The sequence below is a fragment of the Phacochoerus africanus genome, chromosome 3, assembly GCF_016906955.1.
Source record: "Phacochoerus africanus isolate WHEZ1 chromosome 3, ROS_Pafr_v1, whole genome shotgun sequence".
NCBI lineage: Eukaryota > Metazoa > Chordata > Mammalia > Artiodactyla > Suidae > Phacochoerus > Phacochoerus africanus.
Genome location: NC_062546.1, coordinates 194042199 through 194064351, shown reverse-complemented (window position 1 = coordinate 194064351; position 22153 = coordinate 194042199). Strand labels below are relative to the sequence as shown.

At 44.4% G+C, this 22153-nt stretch overlaps 1 protein-coding gene across 3 annotated transcripts in view; it reads left to right on the top strand.

The window, feature by feature from the left end:
• The window catches only part of COL4A4 (collagen type IV alpha 4 chain), a 139802-nt gene that overhangs the window by 73799 nt on the left and 43850 nt on the right, over nt 1-22153 (top strand). For all 3 annotated transcript variants that reach the window (XM_047773662.1, XM_047773663.1, XM_047773661.1), the window contains exons 22-31: nt 329-492; nt 3043-3115; nt 4362-4468; nt 9824-10007; nt 11669-11737; nt 13432-13539; nt 14016-14234; nt 17747-17908; nt 19164-19334; nt 19975-20118. In XM_047773662.1, coding sequence (XP_047629618.1) covers nt 329-492; nt 3043-3115; nt 4362-4468; nt 9824-10007; nt 11669-11737; nt 13432-13539; nt 14016-14234; nt 17747-17908; nt 19164-19334; nt 19975-20118 — 1401 coding nt within the window. The remainder of the gene's footprint in view (nt 1-328; nt 493-3042; nt 3116-4361; nt 4469-9823; nt 10008-11668; nt 11738-13431; nt 13540-14015; nt 14235-17746; nt 17909-19163; nt 19335-19974; nt 20119-22153) is intronic.

Here is a 22153-nt window from a genome sequence, read left to right as displayed (position 1 = left end):
AAAATTTTTTTTCTCAATTAAGAAACTTTCTTATTTTTAAAGTTTCTTCAATAGAATTGGACATCAACTTCCCCCCTAGATTTCTTCATGATGAGTTTACCAAGACCTAAAACAGCCCATTTATCTAGAAATGATACGTCCACCCACGTGGACCATGCCCAGCCACCCCCACATCATGCCCCCAAGTCACATGTTATCAGTTATCCGGGGTAAGAATTGTGCACATCAGACCCTTTGTTCTTATTTGCACTATTTGTTTTGTGTGGTAAAGATTTTGTTGGGATTTCTTCAGGAAATATGATAAAGCTGCCTGTTATCTTCTGTCTAGGAAGTTTGGGGTTCTGTGCCTGCCAGCCCGGTCCCATGGGCCCACCAGGCCCTTCAGGACTTCCTGGAAGGCAAGGTAGTAAAGGAGACTTGGGGCTCCCTGGGTGGCCTGGAGAAAAAGGTTACCCGGGTCCTTCTGGTGCCAAAGGATCTCCAGGGCTAACAGTGAGTAACTTTTCCCAGGATCCATCTTTCTGGTTCAAGGAGACAGTTAGAGGTGTTCCCACCCACCTGCTCCCTTGGAAGGGCATCCTGCCCCCCTACCATGGGCATCTACACTTGAAGTCCCTGAGATAGACTATGTATAAAACTGTCCATGCCTGGCAGAGAGGACTTCTTTGTTGCTGCTGAGATTTTGTTGCTGTGTTAGTGCTCTCAAGTCTTAGACTAGGTCTCTATCCAAAGGCAGCTGGGAATCTTTGCCCCAAGAATTTCTTAGGTCCCACATGTCTTTCACTAGAATCTAAGGGCACGAAGGCAAGAAGGTCTTGTAAACTGCTGTGTCCTCAGTGCTTCGAAAAATGCATGGCAATATGTAGACCCTCAGTAAATCTCTGTGGCCAAATCCAAAGACAGTGCTGGTAGAGCTTTTTTGCTTAGCAGCTCAACTCAGTCTACAGTCTGACTCTAACACTTGAAATTCCACATCTGCAGAGCCTGAGAGCCATTTGTAGTCATCCTAAGTCTCCAGTGTGCTGGCTCATAAACTGTTCAGACTCCCAGGATGAATGCATTTTTCAGGGTACCATGGTCTTGTTCATTGAAGCATACCACTGGCGTTTTCTTTCTTTCACACGCTATGTAAATAGCTTTCTGTCTTGATAGTTGATACATTAGAAAGACGTTGTCATTACCATCTCTTGGATTGGATACGGTATGCCATACACCTAGGCTCTGTCCCCTTGTCTCTGATGACTTAGCATATGCAGTGAAAATAAGAATTGAGACAACACTCAACCTATATTCCCACTGCATAATTTCTAAAGCTCTTTACTTACCTAGTTGGCTGTTTCAACCAAGAAATTCATTCCACCCAACTTTCTGTTGCCTCACAGATACTACACCCCGGAAGATAATAGCAGAATGATGTTCTTGGGAGCATTGAGTTGTGTATGAAGCTATATTTCCTCACTGTGAAATGGTTTCCAAGCATTTTGTCCACTGTAGTTTTTATACCTCTTGTGTACACTTTAAGCCTTTTTTTAAAATTTGATTTTTATTATTCTACATTGGAGTATAGTTGATTTACAATGTTGTGTTTTAGCTGTACAGCAAAGTGATTCAGTAATACATATGCATATATCCATTCTTTTTCAGATTCTTTTCCATATGGGTTATTACAGACTAATTAGTAGAGTTCCCTGTGCTGCACAGGAGGTCCTTGTTGATCATCTTAGGCTTTTTCTTCGCTCTTACTGTTTGATGCTGCCATTGTGTTTCTCTTTTTTGGTATCGCTTCTCCACTTTATAAAGCTTATAAACTAATAGAGGCCAGTTAAAAGGACAAGTACGCTTGTTTGCACAAGTTGTGAGACCGTATGAAAATAAGACAAAGTGGCATCTGTGTAAGCAAAGCAAATGATCTGCCCAGTCATTTTTACCTCTTTCCAAATTCTTGTCTGTTTCTTAGTTATCACCAGATAAATAAGCTATGTACAGTGCTTCTCTACCTGTATGTACTGTAATGCTTGGTCACTCTACTATACCAAAAGTAGGATTACAGGTTTTTGGATATGGCTTAATATTTAATAAAATGTAACACTTATGAAACTGCGACCCAAATAGTCCAAACCCAAAGCAGTGCTGAGGTCAAAAGATGATGAGCCCATTGGCCAAAATTAGTTGTTTACTTGCCATACAGAGGAAACATATTGATTACAGAAAGGGTTCTTATTTTGCCATGTCTTGCTCACCAACTTTTTTTTTTTTTGGTCTTTTTGTCTTTTCTAGGGCTGCACCCACAGCATATGGAGGTTCCCAGGCTAGGGGTCTAATCTGAGCTGTAGCCACTGGCCTATGCCAGAGCCACAGCAACACCAGATTCGAGCCACATCTGCAACCCACATCACAGCTCATGGCAATGCTGGATCCTTCACCCACTGAGCAAGGCCAGGGATTGAACCCACAACCTCATGGTTCCTAGTCAGATTCATTAACCACTGCGCCACGACGGGAACGCCAGCATTTTTCATTCTCACCGTGTATTTCATCACATGCTCATCCTTAAAGCTCTACCTTCAGCCCTAGTGACAGCCCTTGAGGTCAACTTCCCCCTCCTTTCCTCCCAATTCTACATTACAACACCCAAGGTAGTTCATTTTTTCCAAATTATAAATTATTTTGAGATACATTTTTATTTTATGACTCACAAGAAACTGCAGCATCATACAGAGAGTTCCCGTCTGCCTTCCTCCAGCTTCCGCAGTGATATTATACATAACAGGAGTACATCACCAAAGCCAAGACCCTGACCGTGATACATTTCTATTGACTCAGGCACAGAGCTTATTCAGATTCCACCAGCTTTTATACGGAATTTAAGAGTCTCAATTTTGGAATTTGCCTTGGAAGGCAGGGAAGAAAATGACACCAGCAGTGCCAAACTAGAATCTGGAACAGACGATTTAAAAGGAAAGAAGAGAGAGATGAGATGTGTACAGCTAACTTTTGACCTGTTACAGTTAAACTGATTTGTTCCTCTTATTTTTCACCGAGGGAAAACCTGGTGCCTCAGGACCACCTGGCAGCAAAGGAGAAAAAGGTGACATGGTTGTATCAAGAGTTAAAGGTGAGCATAAACAATGACTTAGCTCATCGCTATTTTACGAACGACACATCAGCCTTTCTCTTGCATTAATTTCCTGACTACAGATCAATTCCTGATAAGATCTGGGATTGCTGAGGCTGCTTAAAAGAATATTCCCTGCCCTTCAGAGTCATGTGAATGTTGAGCCTAAATCTTCTGTTCTTTGTTTGAAAATATAAACACTCTAGTCACATAGTCAAATCCTCATTGTTGTGAGTTGGTTTTTGAAACAAGGATCTCCTTTAACTTGCCTAGTGTTTATGCACGGCATTACAGTATCCTGTATGAGTCATGAATATTTTGGTTGTATGTGACAAAAACTCAGCTTGAAGTAGTGTCTTTAGAAAAGGAATTTATTGACTTACCTAAACAAAATCTGAAAGGTTAAATATATGGTTTTCACCAGGATAAGTGAGTCTCCCTGCATCTTGCATCTTTTGTTGCACCATATGCATTTTCTCCCCATCTGGCTTTCTCTGGACTGTGGGTTCATGCCTCCAGGCAGCTCCAAGCACTTACGACTAGAGATAAAAGAGAACTCCACTTTCCACCCAAGTTAGGAAAATAAGTCCAGGAAGGAGTGGATTAGGTTGGGGCATGTGCCCAACCAAGGACCATTCCCCCATTCACTGTGGCCAGAGCATGAATTACCGTATTTGGCATCATACAAGCCGAGGAAGATGCTGTTGTGACTGTCACCTCCACACACAACCTCCTTGTCTGAATGGGGAAAGGAACAGTTCCCAAATAAGAGACTCAGTGGGTTTGGCAATTGTCAATCTCCCCTCTGACTTTTGCGTGATTCTTTATTTTTTTATTTTTATTTTTTGGCTTTTTAAGGCCACACCCATGGCATATGGAAGTTCCCAGCTAGGGGCTGAATCAGAGATACAGCTGCTGGCCTACACCACAGTCACAGCAATGCAGGATCTGAGGCACGTTTTGACCCACACCTCAGCTCATGGCAATGCCAGATCCCCAATCCACTGAGGGAGGCCAGGGACTGAACCCGCATCCTCATGGATACTAGTCAGATTCGTTTTCACCGTGCCTCAATAGGAACTACCTGCATGATTGTCTTTGTGTGACTTTAGTCAACTAGGACACTCAGGGGAATCCCTACCAGCCCACACAGACTCAAGGTCATTGCCTTTATTTTTAGTCCTTTGTTTCCTTCTGCTTAACCCACTGCTGAGAAGGACTTGAATCTTTTGGCCTTTGTTCCCAGGGCACAAAGGAGAAAGAGGCCCTGATGGGCCCCCAGGATTTCCAGGGCAGCAGGGACAGCATGGTCGAGATGGATATGCTGGAGAAAAGGGGGACCCAGGACCCCCGGTATGTATAATTCTTCTCCTGCTATCGAGTTTCTCTTTCTTACATGGTCACAAAGCATCTGTTTCCCCCTTTTCAACTTAAAAAGCTAAACTCAGTGAAGTGTCAGCGTGCTGTCAATCAGAGTCACCTTTGATTCACTGCCACAGAAAGACAGTTGTTATGAAAGATATGGCATATTGCAGATAGTCTGAAATCCTGAGTGGCAGTTCATCATAGCAAGACTTTCTGCCCCTCGTTTTTGTGTCATTCTCGTGGTGTTTATTTCCTCCTAGAGCTCTTGTATCTACAAAGCCCCCCGGGATTTTGAGTCTTGAGTTGACTCCGTAGGGTGCAGAATAGCACACAGGTCCTGATAATTCCCTTTAGTTCTGTTCCCTGATAAAGAAGCACTGGAGGGGAAGCGGCAAACAAGAAAGGATGAGCTGGTGTCAGTCCGCTGCCTGGACATATGGGCTGATGGAAGAGCCCAGTGAAAAATGATATTTCTCCATGTTTCAAACATGTTTTGGCTGGAGACCATGTGTTTCTAATGAAGTTCTTAGGAAAAGACTATGAGACATAATCCAGTTCTTAGGAACTTAAAATAATCTTGGCACATGACGTAGTTGTGAGTGTTTACAATATCACAAAAACTGAGATAGATGTTTTACTCCTAAGAGTTATCCTCTGAAGAGCAACTACCTTTGAGATTTTACAGTAAAGAAATGGAGGCTTAGGATACATGACTCAAGGTCAACTGTCTATCAAGTAGGCTACACAGCAGGGAAAACCCCAGTCTGCCTTGTTCCAAAGTACATGCTGTTTCTACCAGTGAGTGCTGCCTGCCATTGAGAGTGTTGTGAAAAGGAGTGACCATGCTCTAATTTTATAGGAACCCCTGCTGTTAAAAATACCTGTGAATAAGAGACAGAAATTTGGAAATCGGGTTAGATGATACTTGTAGCTTTCTCGTCTTTCAGTGCATATCAAGTGGGTAAATAATCTTCTCTATTTAGATTTAATAATCCCTGATTAATTCACCCTTCCACTTAAGAAACTACACCAGTCTCCCCTTATCCATGGGATATGTTTCAAGACCCTCAGGAGACACCCAAAACCGTGGGTAGTACCAAGCCCATAGTACCTTGTTTTTTCCTCTATATACACACATACTCATGATAAAGTTTAATTTCTCAATTAGGCACAGTAAGAGATTAACAACAATAACTGATAATGAAATAGAACATAATATACTATAATAAAAGTTACACAATTGTGATCTTGAAATATCTTATTGCACACATACACTTAATGCCTTTTCCGTCTTAACTGAGCACTTAAAAAGCACGGTGCCATGACTTCTGCAGTTTGAGGAGCAACAGCAAAACTCGAACGCATTTCTTTCTCCTTCTAGACCGCTGATCTTAGCAACCTCAGCATATGATTTTTTTCCTTTTCTTATCAAGTCAGGAACTCTCACCTTTTCATGGAAAGGAGCACTTCTCTAGCACAGGCACATGGCCAGCATCGCCATCCTTGCACCTTGGGGCCATTAGTAAGTAAAACAAGGGTGACTTGAACACAAGCACTGTGGTACCACAACAGTTGACCTGATAACCAGGATGCTACTAAGTGACCAAGGGACAGATATGCTGGACAAAGGGGTGAGTCACATCTTGAGTGAGACGGAGCAGGATGGCTTTATCATGCTGCTTCGAATGGAGCACAATTTATTTCCAATGTCTTGCATCATCTTCAGCATCAACCGTCCAGAGTCTTTTTCCTGGAGGCTGAGAATCTCCTCATGGCTTAGCTGATTTTCTGGGGTTTTCCTTTCTCCCTCATCTGAGTTATAGTTCTCTGTCTTTTCATTTTTATAGGTTTTTGGTGCGGTGACATTTTTACAGATGCTAGAGTTGTAGCCTCTCTTACTTCTGATGTCTGCCCCCCTGTGGCTGAAGTCTGTATGGGGGCTTGCTGTAGGCTTCCTGATGGGAGGGGCTGATGCCTGCCCACTGGTGGGTGGAGCCAATTCTAATCCCTCTGGTGGGTGGGGCTTAGTCTCTGGATGACTTTAGAGGCAGCTGTGTGCGTGAGGGGTCTTTAGGGAGCCTGTTTACTTGCCGGAGGCCACTCTGGCAGCCAGGGAGTGTAAGCTTTTTCCAATCAGAGAGGGACACGGCGTCGGCGAATGTACAATTATGGAGACAGCCTCTTTGTCCCTTCTTTCAGGGCGCTGGACTACTCAAACTTTATTGGCAACAGTGGTTGATTATATAGACAGTTTTTCACTACAGGTTACATTACAGTGTTCAAAGTACATTGGTTAACTATTACATGGTATAGCAGCTATGCATCCTGTTTAAGATCTCTGTCTTAACTAAACTTAGTGAGTACTTTGTAGACTGGTGTTTATCTTCAAAGCGTTATGGCAGGGAGACAGGGTGAGTAAATATAAACCAACTTAATTAAACTAGCTATCACTAAAAAGCTTTTAAAATCAAAGACAAAACTCACAGCTAGGTTTTTTGGATAAGATATGGCTAACTTCTATGGACCTCATTAAAATCCTAACTCTAAAGTTACTATATAATTAGTTAATAGATAAACACTATGTTTTAACTAAGTTGGATTTAAATAGGGGAAAAGTCCTTCAGGATGAAGTTTTTATCATACTATTGTTGTAATTTTGTTAAGTCACACATCACCGCAGGACAATAAGAATGGGAAATAAGAATAATAAGGAAATAATCAGGAAAGACTGAGAAAAACTGAATAATAAATAAAACAACAGGAAAGACTAGGTCACCCGAGAAACAATCCATGTTCTTCAGTGCAAACATGGAAATTGCTTTCCCAGGAAAGCCTTAATTCTTCCCCATCAACACCAAAGTGAGAGCTGTGTACCTGAGGCCTGCCCTCGGCTTGTACCGTGCAGGCAGGCAGGCTTTCATCCTGACCAGAGGCCCACCTTCGGCTTGTACCATTCGGGTGGGCTCCCTTTCTTGGTTAAGAACCTGCCTTCAGGTTTTTCTGCCATCAGGCAAGGTCCTTTTTTTTTTGAGTCCCTGCATTTTCTCGGCTCCCCGCATTTACTGAGGGGCGGGGCTGTGATTCCCACCTGGGTTGTTGTTTATCCTGGGACTTCTCAGCAGCTGACTGACAGGTGGGGCCAGATTTTGCCAAAATGGCCCCCTTCTGAGAAAGGCAGTTGCTGAATATTCCCGAGGGCTTTGCCTTCAATGTCCTTCCCTCACAACAAGCCACGTGCACCCCTGTTTTCCCAGGAGGTCCTCCAAGAACCGCAGTCAGGTTTGACCCAGATTCCTATGGAGACTTTGCTTTGCCCTGGGACCCAGTGCACGTGAACGTCTGTGTGCACCTTTTAAGAATGGGGTCTCCGTGTCCCCCAGTCCCGTGGAGCTCCTGTGCACAAACCCCACTGGCCTTCAATGCCAGATGCTTCAGGGGCTCTTTCTCCCCGTGCCAGATCCCCACACATGAGAGTTTGATGTGGGGCTCAGAACTCTCACTCCCGTAGGTGAGTCTCTGTGAACCAGTTCATTTCCAGTCTGTGGAGCTTCCCACCCGGGAGGTACGGGGTTGTTTATATCACGAAATCGCCCCTCCTACCTCTTGATGTGGCCTCCTCTTTTTCTTCTGGAGGGGGATATCTTTTTTAAGGTTTCCGGTCCATTTGGGTGCAGATTGCTCCGTCTTTAGATGTGAATTTTGTTGTTTTTAGGAGAGAAGTTGCGCTCCAGTCCTTCTATTCCGTCATCTTAATCCCGTCTCCGAATGGAGCACAATTTAAAACGTGCACATTGTTTATGTCGGGAATTTTCCATGTAATATTTTTGGACCGTGAGGAACTGAAACCTTGGAAAAGTGAAACCATGGATAAGGGGGGAGCTACTGTATTTAGAAACCAAAGTCCCTGAGTGGCCATTGTCATCATGACCAACCAGACTGTGTAAAATTCAAGTGTTTTTATAGACCAAATTGGGAGAGGGATTTCTGTAAAAGCCACGTTGGGGGATCTTTCTAGATTCACTGAAACAAGCCAGACTCATAAGATGATCATAGACCATGTTTGGGACCGGGCCACTCAGAAAGGTGGAAGACATGACCCTCAACTTGACATCAGGGCAGTGTCAGGTATGCCTCATAGCCAAGAGCCTTTGCAGCTGTTCATTCAGTTGGGAGGAAAGCTATGAGATTCACATGTGTCCTGACCTGAAAGCCTCACTCCCCACGGGAGCTGTTATCTCCGCCACACAGCTTGCAGGAGCCCCACCAGGAGCTTGCCAGCTACATAAGCCACCACTCACTGAAGCCCCAACAAAGGCTCCACTTGAGTCTTTGTAGTTCTTCCAGGCCATATGCAAATTTTGCAGCCAGGGCTCATTTTCACCCAAAGCAATGTTGTCTAGTAATGTAGTTGACATCCAATTTTTATGCAGATTCCGGAAGAACAGAACTAGATTATTAACCAAAGGTCAGATTCATTGTAGGAGGAGAAAGGATTTGTCGGCCCTTGGCCCACAGAGGTGAAGGGTGAGAAAGACCATCCCTGTACCTTCGCGTAAGAATGCAGGGAAACCACTTCTAATGCATAAGCATTTATTCAAATTGTAAGCCCATTACCTCCCTTAATTCATGCATTTCTATATTTTATTGTCTTTGCTATTGCAAAGTGGTTCTAGATAAATTTTCTTATTCTGTGTTTAAGACATAACACACATAACTTTATGCATTTGAGGCGTAGCACACATACCTCAAGAGCATATAGATATCTGTAAGTTATGTATGTAAAATTTTAAGAAGAATCTAAGTTAATCTCCCCCCCCCCTCCACCATGCTCTTGGCATACAGAAGTTCCAAGGCCAGGAATCAAACCTGGGCCATAGCAGTGATCCAAGCCACTGCAATGACAATGCTGCATTCCTAAACCACTGTGTCACAAGATAACCCCTAAGTTGATCATTTTAAATTACATTTGCTGGAGTTCCTGTTGTGGTTCAGTAGGTTAAGAGCCCAAGTTGTATCCGTGAGGATGTGGGTTCGATCCCTGGCCTCATTCAGTGGGCTAAGGATCCATCGTTGCAGCAAGCCACAGTGTAGGTCACAGATGTGGCTGGGATCTGGCATTGCCATGGCTGTGGTGTAGGCCATTGGCTGTAGCTCTGATTTGACCCCTAACCCAGGAACTTCCATATGCCATGGATACAGCCCTAGAAAGAAAAAATAATTATATTTGCTATTAAGTAATGGCAGCTTCCTGCAGACATTTCTGAAGCCTGCAGTGATGATGATTGCTTTGAATTTGTGGCCTTTTAAAGATTGATAATTGAGTCTTGATGCAAACATTCTCAGGGGGATCATGAAGATGCAGCCCCAGGTGACAAAGGGCCTCCTGGACCACCAGGCTCCCCGGGCAGAGCAGGACCTAGGGGGCCTCCAGGACTGGGACTTCCTGGTCCACCAGGAGAGAGGGGGCCACCAGGAGCACCAGGCTGCCCGGGCCAGAGGGGACCTGATGGCCGAAAGGGTCAGAAAGGTAATTTGGAATGTTTTTGTGCCAGAATGTCTAGTGAAATATGGAAACTAAAGTGAGCCTCTTTTCTGGGCAAAGTTATTTACAGCTACAGCAGAATCTCTAAATAAAATTCCAACAAGCTACTGTTGAAACCTCGAATGTTGTCAAACAAATAAAAGCATTACAGCAGAAGCAATATTTAAAACAAAACTTTAAAATGCTCTTTGCTACTCTGGCAAATTGCCTTTCATTCATTTCTCAGTATTGGTGTGGACAGTAAATAATACATATGTATCAGAATTACATATGTATGTATTCACAATCTCTCCCTTTTTACAGTCTTTTGAGATAATGCATTGTATTCTAATAAAAGACACTAATATTCCATTTTAAAAATACATCATTGTTCATCAAAACCCAGTGGTAAGTATTCTAGGGAGAAGAAAAAAAAGAAGGAATTTTAAATACATTTGATGGTTATTTGGATTTCAGACAATCAAATGACCTCTAGTTTTATAGCTGAAAACTTTTTAAAAGGTTGGGAGAAGATTTATTTAAGATTTTCCCTTTTGGAATATGTACATATACCGTCGGTTACATGGTTAATTGTGAAATTTTATAATATAATAATATTTTTGGTCCTGGCTTTGACAACGCAGAAAGACAAATGCCTTGGAATACGATATGGTTTAAAGTTGTGATTGGGACGACCAGAAAAAAACTCTAACATTACTTTTATTCATAGGCTGTATTTTTTTATTCGAGAGCATATGGTGTAATACATTCTGAGATGTAATTTCTATTACAAAATGGAGACATTCCATTTTAAAGGAGGCACTTTCAGGTTTTATTTTCTTTACCAAATAAAATGAGGGATGACAAAAAACCACCTTGCAGAGTCATTAGAAGAAGAGGAGATAGTCTGTTTGAAGCACTGGAACCATGACAGGCCCTCAGTCAGTGGCAGCTGTTATTAACACCTCTCCCAGTCTTCATTTGCACAATTCCCCCACCTCCAAACTAGGAGCCAAGTCTTAGGAACTCAGTGTTGAATGCTTACTTGCTCTTTCATGATTTACCAAAGCTTCTGATTCCATGGGTGTATAAGCCTATTATTTTTTTGTAGATTATTAAGCTGATATTTCTTGGAATTGGTATTTTTTTCTTTTTTTTTGCCTTTTTTTTTTTTTTTTGTCTTTTAAGGGCCACCTCTGCAGCACATGGAAGTTCCTAGGCTAGGGGTCGAATAGGAGCTACAGCTGCCAGCATACACCACAGCCTCAGCAACATGGGATCCAGGCCACGTCTGACCTACACCATGACTCACAGCAATGCCAGATCCTTAACCCACTGAATGAGGCCAGGGTTCACCCACATCCTCACGGATACGAGTCAGATTCGTTTCCACTGCACCACAGTGAGGACTCTGGAATCACTATTTTTCTTATTCCCCTTGTATTTATTACCATTCGGACAGTTGAAGTCCAGATTTCAGGACAGGTCTTCTAGGAATTCAGAATAAAAGTAGTTCAAGTGACCTCAGACTACTTAGGAAGTCTTCTTTTCCTTTGAACGCCACACATGTTATATGAAGAAGTATCTTGATTGAGCTGTCATTGAGATTCACCTTGCCTGGGACGATAGATTATGTGAATGCCACTTTTTTCTTGTTATTATTCCAGGTGATACTATTCCTTGTAACGTAACCTACCCTGGGAGCCCGGGACCTCCAGGTTTTGATGGACCTCCAGGTATGAAGAAGTTATAATCATACACATTGCTAGAGTAAGACAACTGGCAAGACTGATAAACCAATGGCCAGTTCTCAGGGAGACGTTTAGGATATCTCTAAGTGGATTCTAAGGTTTTGAGGCACAATGGGAAAATAGCATTTGTAGCCCTTCCCTCTGGGTCTCAGTCCGCTGGACACACTCTGGGTAATATTTCTGGGCGACGACGTTTTCCTTCACTTGATCCCACATCAGCCAAACTGACTCCCCTTTAAGCATTTTAAAACTCTACCTTCTTTCTTGACCTCTGTCCAGAGGGTGAAAAATGACCATTTGCTTACTAATTATATATTTCACTCTATTCTGCTTTCCAAGAGACTTGAATTCCTGACCGGAAACATTCTGAAAAATGCCCATGCATCTATACCTGTGATTCTGCTTCCACGCAACCGACTTCACTTGACTCAATCATTTATAGCTGAATTAAACTCAAAATCTGTATAAGGAGTTTTGCCTAATGCTTTTTTATTCAGAGTTCACTTCAATTGACCCACTAAGTACTAGCACCGCCACTGAAGGTAGCCTTTCTCATTCTATGTAACAACAAAAAGTATTAGCGGTTGAATGATGGCTGACTCTCTATTGCTTTCATCAGAATAATGTAGTATAAACAGCCTCCAAATCACAGTGGGCTTATTTTCTCTCGTGTGGGTCTGGATGTTGGCTGGGGTTCAGCGGATCTAAGACAGTCTCTGTTGACTTGGTCCCGGCTCCGGGTCACGACAAGTCTGCAACATGCACCTCACTGTGGGGCCAGGGTGTGCTTGCTCATGTGGTTGCAGAAATGCAGGCGGGCAGGCCCAGCTTCAAGGCACAGTTCGTGCCTCTCATTGCTTCATGGTTGCTAGTATCCCATTGGCCCAAGCAAGTTACATGATCATGCCCCAGCTCAAAGTGTGGGAAATACATGCCACCCACCACAGGGCAGTGGCAAGGGTGCGGAAGTGTACTTCTGTATTAGTGGAGGGAAGAATTGTTGGTTAACTGATTTGATATTCATTTTCACATTTACTGATAGCCTTTTCATGGATGTGATTACTTTTAGCAGCTTCAGCCTCAAGGGAAGTGAATGAAGTTCAAGTTCACAGTTGCACCTCCTCTGAAGTCTGTGATTTACAAGTTATTTTAGCTGAGATAATTCCTAGTAGGAAATGACAGAAGATTTTTTTTTTTTTTAAAGAATCCCAATTCCTTTTGCAGATGCTTTTTGCCTGTACTTCATTTAAGGGCGAATACAGTCAGATAGAAAAATAGATTTTGACCTTTATTCTGGTACTTTCTCATCAAGCCACACACTGGCCACCACCTCTCTCCTCTCCAAGGAAAATCTATATGTGCATATGTGTGTTTGAGACTCAGCATGGGAAGGTACCAAAAATTCATCTGAACGGTGGATGGCGTGTGTCCCAAAGGCTTTCAGGAAGCATCCTCTACAGGATAGCTTCCGAGGAAGTCCCTTGACCCAATCTCTATGACATGCTCATTTAGAGCACGTGACATAAAATGATTGCGTAAGCCAGGCTAGGCAACACGGTTACTTCTATAAAGTAGACATACCCTAAGAGAGACTTTACATAGATTTTTTTAAACATTACTTCTTTTGTCCTCATTCGGCTTGTGTTTTCTTGAGCCTGTGTTTTGTTGCTGTTGTTTAGGTCCAAGGGGACTTCCAGGTCGTCGAGGCACTCCTGGACCAAGGTGTTTGGATGGGCAGAAGGGTCAGCGTGGCCAACCAGGAACCTCAGAAATACCTGGTCCTCCTGGTAAAGAAGTGCTTTCATTTAGGGATGTTTGATACGTCAAAACTGGATGATCTTAGTCAGCAAATGGCCCAGGGATCCCTGGATGATGCAGGAAGGGTTTTTCTTGAGACCTTCAGCACTTGGCTGTGTTTCAATCACTTCTAGATTTCTATGACGCTTTTGTGGCTTCTTGGGGCTCCTTAAACCTGAAGCATGACTTATAGGCCATTATCAGTCTATGATGTAGAAACTGCCCAGTCCAGACAGACAATTTGCTAGTAAATGAAAGCAATTAGGGAAAGATCATTGGCTAATAGGAAACACAGTTCCAATTTATTTTCTGACAAAAGGTAGCAAGAAACACTATTGCCTCTTCTTAATTTTAGTAAGAATCCCTGTATTTGAAAACAATGCGTTTTTAAGCAAAGTAGGATTTTTATATATGTGTTGGTGCTGTATTTATACATTTAGCAATGTAAATTTTTTCTGTTTAATAGGTTTTCGTGGTGACACGGGAGATCCAGGTTTTGGAGGTGAAAAGGGGTCCTCGCCTATTGGGCCCCCAGGCTCTCCGGGGTCACCTGGAATGAATGGTCAGAGAGGACCCCCAGGAGATCCTGCTCTTGGCTACCCAGGACCCCCAGGAAAGAGGGGTCTTTTCGGATCACCAGGGTCGAAAGGACTCAGAGGAGATCCTGGACATCCAGGGGCTACAGGTAGGAGAGCTGCCCTGTCTCTATGGTCCACGAAGCCGGCTTGGTTCTGGAACAGGTCCCTGAAGAGTATTTAGACTATCTTAGTTTTTTCTTTTTATGGCTGTACTTGTGGCATATGCAAATTCCCCGAGCCAGACGTCAGATAGGAGCTGTAGCTGCAGCCTATGCCACAGCCAGGGCCACACTGGATCCAAGCCGTAGCTTGAGGCAACACTGGATCCTCAACTCACTGGGCAAGGCCAGGGATCAAACCTGCATCTTCACAGACACAACATTGGGTCCTTAACCTGCTGAGCCACAGCAGAAACTCCTGTTTAGACTAACTTGCTTCAACAATCTAGAATGTAAAATTTTCACTCAAGCATCTTCTCTCATTCACGGGCAGTGGTTACACATCTAAAAACCTGCCTCCCTGCTGTTGCCTTTGCATGTTATTGGTTATTTTCCACCCCACCCCGCCGTGGCTCTGTCACTTCCCTTTGGTTCAGTACAATTTGATACTGGATGCCTGCCTGCTTTGGACTCAGGACAGGAAGCTGGCACTGAGGACCAGGGTCCAGGCGACCTGCCCACTGTCACTGCCAGCCTGGAGGAGGGGAGGACAGATCGTCAGAGCAGAGACGCACAGAGGGGCAAAGCAGTGTAGGCTGCGCTCAGGGGAAACTCTGGGGGAGAGCTGGGCACGCGCTGAGCTCTGGCAGATGCTGCCCTGTTTGGACAGGTGACAGGGTGGAGGGACTTGCATTCTTGCAGGGGCGGCAGGCAGGGCAGTGAAAACTCAAGACAGGAAGGTGGCCCTGAGACAGATTCACATTCTTTTGGGAAAACACCATGGATTCTTTTTTTTTTTTTTTTTTTTTTTTCAGTTTAGGGCTGTACCTTCGGCATAGGGACGTTCCCGGCCTCCACCACAGCCACAGCAATGCAGGATCGGAGCCCCCTTTGTGGCAACCTACGCCTCAGCTTGCAGTAATGCGAGAGCCTTAACCCTCTGAGCACGGCCAGGGATCAAACCCACATCATCATGGGTATTAGGTGGGGTCTTAACCTGCTGAGCCACAATGGGAGCTCCCCACTATGGATTCTTCAGGATCACCAGCCAGTGGAGGTTTTCATATTTTAATGTATTTCAAAGTAACCTGGGGGGCGGGGGAGGGGGCGGTTATTAACGTCCTTAACATCCTCTGGGCCCCACTCTTAGGAACTGGGATTCATTACATCAGAATTGGGTGGGGGCCCAGCAGTCTGGTTTGAACTTGGCAGCAGTGGTGACCAAAAGTGGACCCCAGACCAGAATTTTACAAAACCTGTTTTGGGGAGTTCCCATTATGGCTCAGCAATAACAAACCTGACTAGTATCCATAAGGATTTGGGTTCCATCCTTGGCCTGGCTCAGTAGGTTGGTGCTGCTCTGAGCTGTACTGTAGGTTGCAGATGTGGCTCAGATCCCATGTGGCTGTGGCTGTGGTGTAGGTCAGCAGCTGTAGCTCTAATTCGACCCCAAGCCTGGGAAGCTCCCTATGCTGTGGGTGCTGTCTTGCAAAACAAAACAAAACAAAACAACAAATACCATTCTGGTTCTCTTCTAAAGGTAGATGGGCCAGTGTTTCTTAGGTGCCCAGGAGAGCCCAGTAGCACAGAGAAAATGGGGAGCCAGGGAAAGGCAGCCTATTCTTTGTCCTCAGGGAGCTTATTCAGTAGTTTACAAGGTGGAAGCATTCACATACGAAACCTCACTTCATTGGAATGGAACAAGATAATACCTTATGTGAGTCAGTGAAAATAATTTTGACCCAGTAATCCCATTATCTCGTTTGCGAAATGTATTTAAGGGGTGTGTTCAGCAGAAAATGGAGGTTAATATGAAAATACTGTTGTATTATTCACAGAGAGGAGCAGTTGAGAACAATAAAGAGTCAAGGACATATACTCATATACACACTCACACACCACACTCAAGGGAATGCTATTCAGCTATTAAAAATTAAAATCATTGTGATGGAGCATGATAGTGTGAGAAAAAGAATGTATATATGTCTGTGTGGCTGAGTCACCTGGCTGTACAGTAGAAAATTGACAGAACACTGTAAACCAGCTATAATGGAAAAAATAAAAATCATTAAAAAAAAGATGGAAAGTTAAAAAAAATTATACTTGAAGGATTACAATAAAGTGGGAAACATTTGCAGCTTAACATGCAATGTGGGTGTTCCTGTTGTGGTGCCGTGGAAACAAATCCAACTAGGCTCCATGAGGATGCAGGTTCAATCACTGACCTTGCTTAGTGGGTTAAGGATCTTGCGTTGCTGTGAGCTGTGCTATAGGTTGCAGACGTGGCTCGGATCTGGCATTGCTGTGGCTGTGGTGTAGGCCAAAGGCTACGGCTCTGATTCCATCCCTAGGCTGGGAACCTCCATATGCTTACGGTGTGTCCCTAAAAAAGCAAAAAACAAAACAAAACAAATGCAATATTAAATAATCCAACAATTGAATGTGCACTGTGATTACTATTAAAAATGCAAACACCCGAAGCAAAATACAGTGAGAACATGAAACAAAGAATAGATTTCTAAGTTAGTGTGTAGAATTATGGAAGGCTTTTTTTCCCCTGAAGATTATGAGGCTGTGTTTCCAGTATATAAAAATTGGAGATTGAAGTGATGAAATCGCTTACAAAATGCAAATTCAGACAATGCAAACTGGGTCTGTAAGCATTATGGAAATTTGGTATAAAAACCTGCTACAGTGTTAGAGATTAATTAAAACCAGAAAGAACTGCATGGTTTAAAAAAATTTTTTTTTTTTAGTTTTATGGCTGTACCCACGGCATATGGAAGTTCCCAGGTCAGGGATTGAATTTGAGCCACAGCTATGACCTACACCCCAACCTTTAACCCACTGCAAAGAGCCAGGATCAAACCCACACTTCCGCAGTGACCTGAACACCGATGGACTCAGATTCTTAACCCACTGCACCACAGTGGGAATGCCATGTTTTTTGTTTTTTGCTTTTTTTTTTTTTTTTTAGGGCCATACCTGTGGCATATGGAAGTTCCCAGGCTAGGGGTCAAATCAGCCTATGCCACACCCACAGCAACATGGGATCTGAGCCCTGTCTTTGACCTACACCACAGCGCATAGCAGTACCAGATGCTTAACCCACTGAGCGAGGCCAGGAATCGAAGACACATCCTCATGGATACCAGTTGGGTTCGTAACCCTCTGAGCCACAATGGGAACTCCTTCCTTTTTTTTTTTTTTAATTTGCATAAGCAACTTCTGAATTGTCTGCATAACCTCATCAAGTAACTCTTATAGCAATGCGTGGTTTTCCCATGCACTTGGCGCTTCGTACAGTCCATGATAAGAAAATCCACTCAGAGGTTTAACTCACTGGAGCCCTGAGCCAGGAACAAAATGTTTACTTCCAGTATTAAAAAACATGCATACCATGGAGGGCCATCTGTGTAGTGCTATGCCCTGACTGTCACAGATGAACTGTATCATTTCAGGGCCAGCGGGCATGCCTGGATTCCCAGGTCTCAAAGGTCCCAAAGGCAGAGACGGACAGGCTGGCTTTCCAGGTGTCCCAGGTCCACCTGGCCATTCCTGTGAAAGCGGAGCTCCAGGAAGACCAGGGCCTCCAGGGCTCCCCGGGGCTCCAGGCAGTCCAGGTAAGTGCCAACAGGTGTTAAGAACTGTGACAGGTGTGGGGCTTCACCCTACTTACAAAGGAATAAGCTCACCTGTTGCTCTTTTATGGATGCGGACAGAAACAAGACTCTTGGGTCTGATACAAAGGCCTCTATGATAGGTCACGGCAAGTAGCACGAGCTTCATGTTGGTTTGTGTCATTTTCCTGTATCACCCAAGTCTCGCGGGGGTGATCCAGGAGGGGCTAGGGGATGCCTCATACTTGGTGGGTTGCAGTGTCTGAGCCCAGGGTACCATAGCTATATGGTAACCTGCAAGACATCCTGCTTCTCTTACTGGAGGAGGTGCTGTATCGTCTGCCAAGGCTGCTCACTGCCAACGCACCCTTGAGAAATAGCCCAGGTAAGGATGGGCTTCTCTCTTTGACACACCTGGCAAGACGTCATAGGAGCTCAGAGACCCGTGAAAAACTCTCTCTCGGCACAGGGTGCTGGGGGTTCTTTCCAGTATGATCTTTCTTTCTCCATCCAAATTGTCACCTGTTATTTAAATCCCACTGTGTTTATCCACATCCGGGAATATGCCCTCTCAAAGGATCCAAATGAGATTGGAGCAAACTCTGCCGCTGCAGCTTTGTTTCTATAATTCCCTCGTGAGCGTGAACAGCCCTACCAAAATGTACTTGGCCGTAGCTTCAGGAAGTCCCTGGAATGTTTTCTTCTATTAATGCCCACCCAAGAGTAAATACAAATTCTTAACCCTTAATCCATTTTCCATTTTAAAAGACTCTTTCTAGTAGTCCTGCACCTCAACTGAGAAATATTTATTAAAGTAATTGGTCTATCTTTTTATAGAAGCCAGAAAAATATATTCTTGGATGGGGAGTCACTACTTCTGTTTGTTTGTTTGTTTAGTTGGCCATAGAAACACAATTTAAGCTGCAATTTTCCCGCCTGTGTGTGAAGCTAGTTTTCTTTTCCCGTTTTTCTTTTTAGGGCCGCACCTGCAGCATATGGAAGTTCCCAGGCTAGGGGTGGAATTGGAGCTTCAGCCGAGGCCTACACCACAGCCACAGCCACGCCATATCCGAGCTACATCTGCAATCTACACCACAGCCCACAGCCACGCCAGATCCTTAACCCACTGAGCGAGGCCAGGGATCCAACCGGTGCCCTGTGGATACTAGTTGGGTTCGTTTCCACTGAGCCACAACGGGAACTCCCCTGAGGTCAGTTTTCAATCGTCATACCTTGTTCTCACTGTGGTTTGTCACAGGTGCCCGCGGTTGGAAAGGACAGAGAGGGGACATGGGGCCTCCTGGACCTGCTGGAATGAAGGGTGTCCCTGGAGTCCCAGGACGGCCAGGGCCAGATGGACCCCCAGGGCCCCCAGGAGTCCCAGGTCGCTTTGGGGACGATGGGCTACCTGGTCTTCCAGGCCCAAAGGGTAGGTAGTGCTTTTCCATGATATTATCCCCCCATTTTATAACCTTGAAATCCACTGCCGAGTGGAGGCTATTCCATGTTCCTGTGCTGTGGAATTAACTGTTATGTTAGACTGACTTGGTCTTTTGTGACTTCTCCCTTCTTCTTGTCCTCTGTGTGGTCATTTCTAGGGGCAGAATGTTTTGGTTTAGGTCAATGGGAAAAGGGGATGGGGTGTGTATGTGTAGGGGTGTGTGTGTGTAGGGGTGTTGGGGGGGGCAGGATTAGGCCCACACAACCCAGAAACACCTCTGCTCTAAGGCCTGGGTAGTGCTGATAAAGTGTGGGGTCGGGGCTGACCTGCTTCCACCCACCCTCCACCCCACCTCCCCACCACCCTGTTCTCTTAACGCTTTATGCGGTCAGGACTCAGAAGCCCAGGGGGCTGCAGTTCAGATCTGAAGGGCAGAAAATGGAGCCTTGGGTGGGACCCACAGTTCTTACAGGCACAAGGAGGAGGGACAGCAGCTGTTGCCTCCAGCACCAGCTCAGAGGTGAGGAGGGGAGCACACATCTCTGCATGGACGACAAGGAACACAGATCTAGGAACCATACCAGCCTTTATGACATTTCCCCCAAAACGTCATGTTCTTATTCATCAGGACCCCAGGGGCTGCCTGGCTTCCCGGGTTTTCCGGGGGAGAGAGGAAAGCCTGGCCCGGATGGACACCCTGGCCCAAAGGGAGAACTCGGAGAGAGGGGTTGGCCTGGCTTCCCAGGAGAGCGCGGAGCAAAAGGCATCAAAGGTAACCGCAGCTGACAGCACCGGGATGCAACATAGGTGGTTTTCAGTGTTGATCAGAATCTAGAAGTATGACCCCTAAAAAAATAAAATGGGGAGTTCCCGTTGTGGCTCAGTGGGTTAAGAACCTGGCAGAGTGTCCATGAGGTTACAGGTTCGATTCCTGGCCTTGATCAGCGGGTTAAGGACCTGGCATTGCCACAAGCCGTGGCATAGATCACAGATGTGGCTCAGATTCGGTGATGCTATGCCTGTGGTGTAGGCTGGCAGCTGCAGCTCCGATTCAACCCCTAGTCAGGGAACTCCCATATGCTACAGGTGTGACCCTAAAAAGAAAAACAAGAGAGAGAGAGAGAGAAAATACATTTTAAAAATGGGTACATCCTGCAAGTTTATTCTTCTGCTTTTTGAATCTATGGAGTTCATTTTAGGATTTTAAATAAAATTTCTTTTCCTCGCCTCTCAATCTGATCACATATAACTCTGGTAAATGAACTGTTCTATTAAAAGAAAAAAAAAATAACAGGGGCTTTGATTGATAGCTTTTCGATTTCAGAAAACCATCTCACCCTTTGGGAAGAGGGTACAAGGCAGGATTCTGACCCCCAAATGGTGCTTCCATTTTTTTAAAGGAAAAATATATTTTTTTTGTTAAAATCCAGATATAAATATTTTAGCCTTTGCAGGCTGTATGGTCTCTTGAAATTACACAACTCAGGAGTTCCTGTCATGGCTCAGTGGTTAACAAACCCGACCAGCATCCATGAGGATGTGGGTTCGATCCCTGGACCTGGCTCACTGGGTTAAGGATCTCACGTTGCCATGATCTGTGTACAGGTTGCAGATGCAGCTCAGATCCCGCATTGCTGAGGCTGTGGTGTAGGCTGGCAGCTACAGCTCCGATTGGACCCGTGACCTGGGAACCTCCATATGCCATGGGTGTGGCCCTAAAAAGACACACAAAAAAAGAAATTACACAACTCAGGTTTTATAGTATAGCAGCCCAAGGCAACATGTAAACACACAAACCTAGCTATGTTCCAGCATAATTTTCTTTATGGACACTGAACTTTGAACTTCATTTGATTTCACATTACAAAATATTATTCTTATGTCGAGTCCCCTCAATGATTTAAAAGTGTGAGCATCATTCATAACTCAAAGATTGTATAAAAACTGGCAGCGGGCAGGAGTTGACACTCAGGCTGCAGTGTGCTGACCCCTGAATTAAATCAGGCCACTTTCATCTGGACCACGAATTGCATCTCTCCCAACCTACATTTACAAAGAGAGTTTTCATCACTGTGGGGAAAAAAAGGTTAAGACCGCAGGTGGCAATGCTCTGTGCTCATCCCTGTTAAATATTTACTTCGATTTCCTAGCTATGAGGCTGTGGTGAGTGAAGGTCTGGTTTCCTTTCCAGCATTAAGAATAAATCCTTGGGAGTTCCCATTGTGGCTCAGCAGAAATGAACCTGACTGGTATCCACGAGGACACAGGTTCGATCCCTGACCTCACTCAGTGGGTTAAGGATTCGGCATTGCCTTGAGCTGTGGTATGGGTAGCAGACACCGCCTCAGATATGGCAGCTCTGATTTGACTCCTAACCTGGGAACCTCCATATGCCTCGGGTGCAGCCCTAAAAAGACAAAAGAAAAAAAAAGAATAAATGCTGGACTATTTCTAGAAACAAGATTTTTCTCTTTAAAGCACTTTGGGCAAATAGCCTCATATTCAGTTCAAATTACTTTTAGTTGATTGATTCTACTATTATTTTTTTGTTTGACTAGCCTGTAAATTATTATGCAGAATCAAGGAATCAGAGTCATCCTTTATATTATTATTATTATTATTATTATTATTATTATTATTATTATTTGCTATTGAGGGCCACACCTATAGCATGTGGAGGTTGCCAGGCTAGGGGTCAAATTGGAGCTGCAGCTGCTAGCCTACACCACAGCCACAGCAACGCAGGATCCTTAACCCACTGAGCAAAGCCAGGGATTGAACCCGCATCCTTGTGGATCCTAGTCAGG